The sequence below is a fragment of the Gavialis gangeticus genome, unplaced genomic scaffold, assembly GCF_001723915.1.
Source record: "Gavialis gangeticus isolate Ggan-Ray unplaced genomic scaffold, GavGan_comp1, whole genome shotgun sequence".
Classification (NCBI taxonomy): Eukaryota; Metazoa; Chordata; order Crocodylia; family Gavialidae; genus Gavialis; species Gavialis gangeticus.
The window spans coordinates 92,939,095-92,950,242 of record NW_017729025.1 but is presented as its reverse complement, the minus strand read 5'-3'; the positions used below and the strand labels follow the sequence as shown (position 1 = coordinate 92,950,242).

The 11,148-nt window shown below is 44.9% G+C and overlaps 1 protein-coding gene across 1 annotated transcript in view; it reads right to left on the bottom strand.

Moving 5' to 3' along the window:
* Window positions 1–11,148, bottom strand: part of ACTN1 (actinin alpha 1) — a 207,565-nt gene that overhangs the window by 9,825 nt on the left and 186,592 nt on the right. The window contains exons 15-20 of the mRNA XM_019519169.1: window positions 7,885–8,067; window positions 7,185–7,319; window positions 5,562–5,741; window positions 4,827–4,973; window positions 2,309–2,389; window positions 1,680–1,745 (exon numbers count right to left, since the gene is read on the bottom strand). Coding sequence (XP_019374714.1) covers window positions 1,680–1,745; window positions 2,309–2,389; window positions 4,827–4,973; window positions 5,562–5,741; window positions 7,185–7,319; window positions 7,885–8,067 — 792 coding nt within the window. The remainder of the gene's footprint in view (window positions 1–1,679; window positions 1,746–2,308; window positions 2,390–4,826; window positions 4,974–5,561; window positions 5,742–7,184; window positions 7,320–7,884; window positions 8,068–11,148) is intronic.

Below are 11,148 nucleotides of genomic sequence, written 5' to 3'. Positions count from 1 at the left end.
TGATATAAATTTCTCTCTGATGCACCCCATATATCACAGAAGGTTGAAGATCAGGATCTGAAACGTGTTTGCAATTTTTTTTTACCAGACAGATTTGTACCTTAGTCTTTATGTGGGATCTCTTCTCTTTCTACTGATCATATTGGTTGTCCCTCTTTAGGGCATTTAATGGAACTGAGTTCACCCATACTGGACTAGCAGTAGAAATCAGGGACCCAGGGGTGTGGAGAGGCCTTGGAAAGTAGCCTCTTCAGTGCAGACTTTTTACAGCACTCTGACACAGAAGACAGAGCTATATATTTTTAGTTTCTTGCATTTTTATTACAACATGAGCTTCTATTGTCATCTCTTGTCTCACTTCTACCCCTATACAAGAAGGAAGGGGAAGAGTCCAGTCTCTGGGAACAAAAGCAGAACCTTCAGGCAGTTCTAGTTAAATCTACATGAAACAGTAATACCTAGACAAGGGCTTTGGAAAATTTGGTCAAATGTTAATTCACATGGCCTTGTGCACCAGACCAAAAGAGCTTGTGTTTATACTGTATACTGGACTGAAAAATGGCATACATTAGAATTCTACTTTGCCTAGCATTTACAATGGCAAGGTTATTAAAGTAATTACTTAAGCTTTTTCTGTTGTTCATTTCCTCTCCTGGCTGATTATTAGCACCAACATATTTTGTCTGCAGAAGTCTCTTTACAAAGTCATACCAATACTACATTGTCCTGAACAATGGAGTCTGCTTTTTGTAGGGAAAATATTACAAGAAAGCTAAAAAATGGACTTTAAAATGCTTGTATGAACAAGCAGGATAGGTATGAAATAAATGACTATTCCAGTGATTAGAGTGGGGATAGGCAGGGCAGGGAAGGGAAAGCAGATGGATACCAGGGACGTGTTCTAAACGTAATTGTTTTCAGTCTGGGAAACACCTTTAACAGGCTGGAAAAAAAGCTGATCTTAGCCACATTATCACCGGGGAGTAGTTTCTACCTGCCCAAAGAGTCCATGTCACATTAATGCTAGACAGTTTTCAAAGGGGCACCAGTGGTTAAGCACCCATGTAGGGCATCAATATGGAACAAACAATGGATACAGAGCACTCAGCTGAGTCTCACTAGAAGTCTGAAGGTGAATTTTTTATTGGGATCAATTTGTTACCCACATGGCACTGCACTTTGCAATGTTCTATTACACGCGTGGTTACAACCATGCTGTGTGTTTGTGCAGAAAATTCATTAAAAAAATCTTCCTATGTGGACATTTTTATTTCAATTCTGAAGTTAAAGAAAAATCAGCCTGTCGTGTAGATTTCTACAAGAATCCCACTATTACTGCTAGGGAAGTTACAGGGTTGCTGCATACAATGATCACAGCAGTTGAGCAGCTGTGCTGTTCCTTCTTCCAGTTTAAGACATCAAGTTTGCCAAATAGAATTCTTATCTGAAAGACACTGGATGTAACTCTCACGTTCTTTCCCATCTAGTTACAGGTGTGGTTCACAGATTTAAATTCACTTTCTCACACATGTACATACACAAGTTTAACTATTGCAACATTTGCTTTCCACAGATGAAGCGTCAGAAGTAAGGTATCTTTTACCTGGATTCATTACAAGTGTTTTCCCTTCCCCCTTGTGGAGAGCCATATGAATTATTGTGAACAGGAGTGACATTACCATATTGTAACCCATGGAGATAAGGCAGGCTCGGAAATCTTCACTATCCATCATGCCAGTCTTCTTCTACAGGGAGTGATGCAAAGATGGAAGAAGCCAAGAAAGAGAAAATGGAAACCAGTCCAGGAAAAATGAATCAACAAGAGATATTGCCAAGGATGGATTGGGGGGGAAGGGGGGAAAGGATGGAAGACAGGATTTATAGGACAATAAAGAACAGTGCAATAAAAACCGTTTGAGAAATCGTGAAAGAGTAAAAACGTATTGGGAATGGAATAGTTTGCATATGGGAAACATATGGGAGATAAAAAAGAACAAGGTATGAAGAGATCAAGTGAGATGGATTGATAAATAGAAAAAAAGACCAAGAAAGTTAATGGAAACAGAAGTCAAAGGAGTTGGTAAAGACAAAAAAGGAGTTCACCCAAGATGACAGATTCAGATAGTTAAAAGGGGTAAAGAGGAAAATATATTAACAGGAAAGGCAGAATGGAAGAGAGTGATGCATGTACAGTAATAAACAAGAACAACAATGACACATGGATTAAAACAAAAAAGAAGAGAGAGGAGAAAACTGTTATTTCCTCATAGTTCAACATCTGGCTGCATTCACCACTAGCATTCAGTACCTGCGCATCGTTTCCAATATCGTAACCCAAGCTGATCAGGCAGGCTTTGAACTCCTCGGGGCCAAGTGTGCCGGAGTGGTCCTAGTTATGCAGTGTGCCAAGGCAGCAGGGCATGCAGTGCCAGTGGAGTGATGATGTGGGGCAAAGGTAAGAGAAATAGAGAGAAGATCAAAGAAGGTGAAAGGACAACAAAGCAGGTGCACCATGCCGTGGGTGAGGAGAGGAGAGGGGCAGAGAAAGAATGACATGCAGATAGAGGGACAGGGAAGAAAAAAAGTGCACAAAGTTAGATACCACAATGACATTTCAGGATGTGCTAAAAATGCTCTCAGAACAGTTACTTCTCAGAGAGCTCGTAACATCTCACCGGCATTCAAACACCCAGAACAGTTGGGCTTTAAAATCTACTTTTTCCAATTGAATCACTGTTCTTTTCCTCAGTTGTGCCAGAAGCCCTGCATGTATCAAAAGTAACCCAGTGTGCAGGAAAGCAGACAGGCCATAAATACCATTGCCTTGCTGTCAAAAGCCAGGTGTTTCTAGTCAAGGAACAGGCTAGCTCCCCACAGGAGCTCAGCTGTTGGAGTGCCTAGTGTGCTCCTGAAAATCCAGGGTTTCCTTGAGAACACCCAAGGTAAAAACAGCTGAAGCTTTGGGACATGATACCACCTCTAGCTCTATGATGTCTGCCTCTGAAAGCAGAGCTGCAACTGGCTGAGCTTTTTGAAGTGCTCTACATTGAAAGCAGCACCTCTGGTTTTATGTAGGCACTGCCTTTGCTATTATGCAGGGAAAAACACTGAAGATGGAAACAGTATTCCTTCATTCATGTATTATGCCCATTTCCTTGGTGTTTCGCAAGGCCCACCTGGCAACTGTGAGCATTCTTACAGCAGTGTCTCCTGCATGCCAGCCACATAGTTCAGCAGCATATGCCAGTCTCTTTTTGGTTCAGAGTCCCAAAGCGTTGTAGGCTGGCATGTGTTCACAGCCATGAATTACACAAAAGTTAGGGCTTCCACTTGGAAAAGTAGAACTTTAGTGCAGAGGCAGTTTGAATGGGTTTCCTGCCTGCAGTCACCATCTTGGCAGACCACAGAGGCTGGAAGAGGGAAGTTTCTGGTAGGGCTGCAGGGCCAGCTTCCATCTGATTCACTCCTTGCCAAGAACAGCCAAGTTTTTCCTTCTGATTTCATCACTGTTGCCTCATTTTGTATCTCATATTGTTGAGAAAGGCCTGTTCTCAAGGGTTATACATTGGATAACATAGCTAAAAAGAGAGGACCACTGGGCAACATAAGGAAGACTTAAGATGGTCACTAGCTATTTGGATATACAACACCCTATACATCTCCTTGAAATTAGACTGCAGGAATTTACTCTACATGGCGATACCTCCTGAGACCATTAAAGCACTAAAGCTGACAGAGCTGTGGCAGGCTTAGCAAGTGCTAGGAGCACAAAACCTTCACACTGCTTCTCTGGCATCTCTACACTGGCTGCCAGTAGGTTTCTGGATGGCGTTCAGGGTGGTGGTATGAAACTCAGAGAATCCTAAATGGTTTGGGACCATTTCTGTCTCCTCTATGACCTTGCTGAAGTTTAGCTGGAGTGCTTCCACTAATCATACATCTCCTAGATACAAATGATGAGTCCAGCTGAAGGGGTGACAGGCTTGAGGGTTAGAGGAATTTTTTGTCCCCCTCATCCAACTTTTCTTATTACTGTGCTTGCTAGGGGTTTGGTACTTGTTTAGGAGTCAGAACAGCCTCATATTCTACTGTCTTACATGGATTGCTCTACTAGACATGGCACTTATATGATAACTCAGAGGCTGGGTGCTGACAGATTTCAAAATCAAAATAGCAGTGCTAGAGTGATGTTGTAGCTATGGTGGTCCAGGAATTATATGAGAGTCAAGAATTGGGGGGGTCTTTTATTAGACCAACTGCATGGATTAAATAAATTTAGACAAACTTTCAAATGCCAGGTTTCCTGAGGAAGAATGTCTTGCATTCAAAAGCTTGTCTAACTTTATCCCAACCATGCAGTTCATTCAATAAAAGATCAAGTTAGACAAGCTTTTGAATGCATGACATTCTTCTTCAGGAGATCTTATCTTCAAAAGTGTATTTAACTTGATTCAAACCATGCAGTTGGTCCAATAAAAGATATCACCCCCCAAAATCCTAACTTCGTGCATAAATCAAAATACTCATCCACTATACAGAGATAAGGGGAAATGATCCATCTCCTAAATAAGCCCCAGACTTTCCCAGTGTCTTATCTCAGTCAAGAATCTCATGGTTCAGACAAACCTTCTTTCTTGCCAGATGAACAGACCAGCCTAAATGGACATGATTACCTAACTTTAAAGAGCTGAATGCTCATGAGCTCTGGCCTAGAAGAGTCTACTGTGGTGTTCATTCTACTGTAGTGACCAGTTGGTTGCTAATGCTAAGCCAATCCTAGGAGGAAGCCTGTAGTCACATGCGCTGCAGGAGGCCCTGACTTTTACCCTGTCAAAATGGTTGAAAGAGGCCCGGAATTCATTCATTTGCTCCTGGCTGATTCCTTTGGCATCGCGGGTCAGAATCTGATTTTCCACTTCATTGATGGTTCTGGCAATCGTCGTAAGTAGCTGCTCCCAGCCCACTCGGATATGCTAAGGGAGGAAGAGGATAAAGTTTTATTGAAAAGTGGCACTGTCTCCCTCTGGTAGCTCCAATTCAAACATGTTAATCGTTACCAATTCCAATTTAAAAAAATGATTTTTTGTAATTTTTCTGACCAATCCTACAAATAACACACAACCACATCATCCCCAAGCCAGTACTTTCATTGTGGCTCTTAAATCAAGGCCTCTGGCTAAGCAACTGGCAGGCTAATAGGTGTCAGGTAAATTTTCATTACATATGGCTGGTCTTTATTAGTCCCCATCTAGTCCAAGCTCACACTGTGCTCAGAGAACACTCAGGACTGGATTAACATGAAGTACGGCAGGTCAGATATGAGATGGCTTGGCATGACCCTGTGAGTTGAGCAGCACTGTCAGCAACTCAGCTCCATGAGCATCAGGTTTAGCTCATGGCTTTGAAAAAGACGGGGCAGGGGGTGGAGGAGTGTACAGGGACATTCAGATTATCTGAGGATCACAGCTGGTCTCAGTGATTCACACCTGGCTAATACATCTTAGACTGACTGCATGCTTGCACCACCACATTGCAGCCTGAATACTCTGCAAGGCATTTACCTCCATGGTGTAATTGGTGTGCTTGTTGTCAAAGATAAGAGCCTCCTGAATCTGTTGGTGGTCTCCCTCCAGCTGGTCAATCTTTGGTTTGTAATTCACAATGCTCTTCTCATATTGCCGCAGGTGGTTGAGCTGGTCCTCCAGAGTCCCGTGCATTTCTATAGAAATGCGGCCAATCTCCTGCATAAATAAAACCAATAGATTTGGGTCCATTAGACAGACAAGCGTTAACCTGCATGGTATTCATCTGCAACAGTTCCCTGTATGGGCTAGATGCTTCAAGAACAGGTTGTGTAGGTCAGACAGGAGAGCTTAGCTTTATGACTTTGCAGAGGAAAGATACACACACAGATGGCATGGATGCTGGGTTCCTGCTGGAGCCAGTGCATCAGGGACCCAAGCACAAGAGCTAGCAGTTCAGCACTGAAGTTTTCTCCAGAATACAGAGAAGCAACTTCATTGCAGACAGTTCAAATGAGGTGATATTACTAATTTGGCAGCATCTGGCAAAGAAGACAGAGGCTGGGCTAACCACTCTCAAAGTATGATGATCATAATAGCTATTTAAAGGACAGGACTTAGCTGGCCAATATTCTTCCCTTCACTCAGTTAAAGAAGAGGTCAAGAAGATTTTTCCATGACGCTTTCCCTGCACAGTATTCTTTGTTCTTTATCACTCTGGCTGTTGACTCACTGTTCTCTTTTCCTGACATCTCTGTTTGTCTGGCACTTACTGCCAGAACTCTTCATACACATTTTCCTCTATGAGCCTTCTCTGCCCTGTCTGCCACCAGCAATACACTGAAGTTTCTCCATTCCATTAGCTCCACTTACCTTCATCCAAATCTTAGCTAAAAAACCTCTCCTTTTAAAATGTCTCTCCCACTGCTATTTAGCTATGTCATTCTCTCTCTTCTGTCATGCATTTCTAAGCAGCTGGCACAGAAGAGGCTATACAAAGCAAGCTTGTGTCATATTTGGGTAAGGCAAGTTAATACCTTCAGATACATTCAGTGGTCAGCATCTCTAGCTTTGGTGGACGTAGGGACACAAATTCAGCAAACTGAGAATGGGAACACGACACAGGCTTACAGTGGTGTACATCGCTCCCCCATGGCACCACAGCAGTGTACCAGTTAGCATTCCCTCCCTTATCAGCTTGTTATTCCCTCCCTTCCCAATTTTATTCTCGGGTGGTTGCTTGTAGGATGCAAACCAGTTTCCTTGCTATCTAGTGTTAAGGCTTTGTAATAGCACCTACTGCAAGCAGGCAGCTTGGGATAGCAGTCATTTATCTGTTTATAATAAAATAATAATAAAATAATAAAATAAAGTGGCTACAGAGCAAAATGATAGGTAAATCCATAATCATTCTGTTGTTGTGTCCATACCCTTTGTCTAGGTCATATTTTTAATATCTGTTTCAGAGAGTGGGTAAGGAAAAATACATGCACCTGGGTACCCAGAGACAAGCTCAGGACTCTATCCATTCAGTGTGCCTTGTTGAAGCCTGACAGGAGGATGCCCCCAGAGGTTGAAAGAGGAGGTCATTCAGAATGCCAGCTGAAGATGTGGAGGAGGGAAAAAAGGGAGTAGAGTGTTTCAAAATAAGCAAGATGCTACCTCCATCTTGGTTTGGATCCAGGGTCCAATGACGTTAGCCTGAGCACCAAACTGTTTGCGGAGCCGTTCATTGTGTTGCTGGCGTGCATGTTCCTCCATCAGGGCCTGATCCCTCCGGGGAACTAACTGCCGCACCTGTAGTAAAAAAACCCACCAGGATGGCATATTTGTTATACATGTGGAGGTACCTGCAATGCAGGAAAGGGGAGTGGGTATGTCTATAGTGTCCTCCACTTCTGTGCATATAACACAAGGCCAGTCCCAAGCTGTTGCCCATCCCTTACACTGTCATAAACATATGCAAGTTGGTTAATGCATACATCACAGATGTGCAAAAAAACTACCAGCCACACTGTCTACTTCTTCCTAACTGTAGTCTGTTTAACTGTATAACTAGTGAAACTGACTGTAGTGCAGGCTGTAATTAATAGACACTGTTTTACACACTGATCTTGGGTAAGCGCACACTCTGAGAAGTGCACAGGCTTTCCAGTCGATAGCTACGTACTCCAAATAAGCAATAATAGGTTTTGATTTGAGGTCAACGTCCAATGACTATCTAATTACTTTTGGTGATTTAGTAAGTTTTGGGTCTCTATACAGTTCCTACTGAAGATTTTAGAGTGACCAATTCACTTTGCTAAGACAAGCTAACAGCCTCTTCTCTTGCAGTGTAAAAGCAAAGCTGAAAGCAACTCACATGGTCCCATTTGCCATTGATCTCCTGTGGGGTTATGGTAGTGTAGGGGTTGGTTCCTGCCATGTTGACGTGGTAGGTCTGGACAATCTTTGAGACTTCGTTATGGATTCCCAGGATGGCTTGTCGCTCCTTGTCGGCATCTGGCAAAGTGGCTTTGAACTGTTCATGGGCTGTGGTCAATCCCTGGAGAACAAATGTGACAGCAGAGAAAAGGTAGGGAAAGTATTAGCTACAGGACAGCATCCACATTAACGTGTTACGAACAACGTGATCAGGAACTCTCCTATGGCTAAAGCCAAGCAAACGCACATTATCAGGCTGCAGGAAAACTGGTCCATAAGAGGGAAAAACATTTCTCATACTCTCATAGTTGCTTAAGTTTTAACAATGGGCATTTATACACATAAGTGGCACTAGAAAATATTATTGGGGGGGGGGGGCTGGGTCATGCGGAGTGTGCCCACCTGACCCCGCCCCTCCCTCCCTCGGGGCCATTTTGGGGCTGGTGCACACTGGTGCTGTGCGTGCAGAGGTGGAGGAGCACGTGGCAGAGGCACTGAGTGTGGCACTCTGGCGGTGGCACTGGAGCCACTGTCGCCAGCCCAGTTGAGGGGGTTAGCTCTGTTAACCACACCCTTCTGCCGCCTGTTTTTATACAGCAAATTATAACCTATCCTATAGTGACCAGCAGCAGACATCAAATCCCAAGACATGGTCAAATACTTGTTGCTTTTAGATTCCTGTAGGTTGGTTTTCATGGGGTCCTTGTTGACAGATCAAAAGCTGTGGGTGCTTATCCCCTCTGGAAAGAAGAGCAGACCACCAGTGTGATTGTTCAGCCCCTGTGTCTCATTTTGTAACAAAATGATAGGGCAAATGGGCAGTTTCTCTCCTCATATCCTAGATCCATATTTAATACAGTCACATAGGACTGAGTCCAGTCTCCTTTGTTCTCAGGCACCTAGATGTCCAGAAGAGCCTACAAGAATATCTACTCCAGTCCTACTCACAACATAGTTTCATAGTTTCATAGTTTCTAGGGTCGGAAGGGACCTGAGCAGATCATCTAGTCTGACCCCCTGCCATGGCAGGAAGAGCACTGGGGTCAAATGACCCCAGCAAGGTGATCATCCAACCTCCTCTTAAAAACCCCCAGGGTGGGAGCCTGCACCACCTCACTTGGAAGCTGGTTCCAGACCCTAGCCGCCCTGACCGTGAAGTAGCGCCTCCTGATGTCCAACTTAAACCTTCCCTCCGCCAGCTTGTGACCATTGTTCCTGGTCACTCCTTGCGGCGCTCGGGGGAACAGGGACTCCCCCAGCGCCTGCTGATCCCCCCTAACCAGTTTATAACAGGCCACAAGATCCCCCCTCAGCCTTCTCTTTTGAAGGCTGAACAGGTTCAGGTCCCGCAACCTTTCCTCATAGGACCTACCCTGCTGTCCCTTGATCATACGAGTGGCCCTCCTCTGGACCCTCTCGATGCTGTCCACATCCCTCTTAAAGTGCGGCGCCCAGAACTGGACGCAGTACTCCAGCTGCGGCCTGACCAGTGCCGCATAGAGGGGGAGGATCACCTCCTTGGACCTGCTCGAGATGCATCTGTGGATGCACGACAAGGTGCAGTTGGCCTTCCTAGCCGCCTCCCCACATTGCCGACTCATGTTCATCTTGGAGTCAATAATGACTCCCAGATCCTTTTCCACCTCCGTGCTGACAAGAGGGGAGTTCCCCAGCCTGTATGTGTGGTGCCGATTGTTCCTCCCCAGGTGCATCACCTTACACTTGTCCGTGTTAAACCCCATCCTGTTCTCCTCCGCCCATCCTTGTAACCTATCTAGGTCTAACTGTAGCCTGTTGCTCCCCTCAATTGTGCCCACTTCCCCCCACATCTTAGTGTCATCAGCAAACTTGAACAGGGTGCTTTGCACCCCCTCATCCAAATCACTGATGAAGATGTTGAACAGGGCGGGCCCAAGGACCGAGCCCTGTGGGACCCCACTTCCCACGTCCTTCCAGGTCGAGAAGGACCCATCCACTACCACCCTCTGGGTGCGACTCTCTAACCAGTTGGCGACCCATTGGACTGTATGGGTGTCTACGCCACAGTCCCCCAGCTTCCTAATGAGAATGGGGTGAGAGACAGTGTCAAAAGCCTTCCTGAAGTCTAGGAAAACTATATCCACTGCCACCCCTGCATCCAATGATTTAGTGACCTGGTCGTAAAAGGCCACCAGGTTGGTCTGACAGGACCACATAGTTGGTCTGACATAGCCACACAGTGACATTTAACACACTATGATGTGCACAGATAAAGAGCAGAACAGCTGAGAATTTATAGCTGGCTCATCAGAGGGAGACCTAGTCTATTCAGAGAACATGAGAATTAAGCAAACTTCTTCCAGCCTAGACAAGCTGGCAAATTCACAATGGCAAAATGTGCTTCTTCAGCTGAAAAAGGCTCCCTCCCCCACCCCCGACTACAAGCAGTGCATTTCTCTTATTGCTGCAGCTCCTAAAATATGATCCCAGGACTACTGGCGACATGGGGAACACCTGATGATGACTTATGGACAGCTGGCAAGTCACTTGGTGCTGGCTCATTTCCAGCTGATTCTATAGGTTTTTAATTCCAAACAGAATAGAAATCTGTAAGAGAGACACCAAAGGGAGAGACAGCAAAGGGGCCCAGGGGGCAGAAAGCATGTGCAGGGACAGAAAGGGGAACAGCGCAGATATAAGGGGAAGCGGAGCTGAAGAATGTATGCAGACTGCATGACTGACCACACACTTATGTTATATGCACCCTAATTAATTTCCTAAAATTACAATCCTACATAGTAATTTTACTGCTTTACTACTTGATAAATACAGTTGTAGTACCTACAGGGCTACAATGCAAGTACAAATGTAGGAGACAGTCCACATAGTTATCAGTCTGGAGGGGAGGAGATGCTCACAAGATGCAATCTCTGTTAGATTTGGTCCACGGCACAAGAGTTGAAAACCCTTTGGTCAAGGGGAAACTCAGCAGTCAGCAGCAGCTCAGTACCAGGGCTCATACTAAGTTGGTACCCTTTTATTACACCTTGCCTAGAATTGATGTTATAGGCAAAAACTTAATTTTAGGCAGGCTCCGTGCTTTTGGCAGTCTCCCTGTAAAAAAAGCAAGTTACCAAAAATAAAATGCTGGCTCCCTTGGCAGAGCAAGCAGTCCTTGTAGCCGCTGTGACTAGGCAGTGCAGCCTGGCCAGGGCAGGAGGGT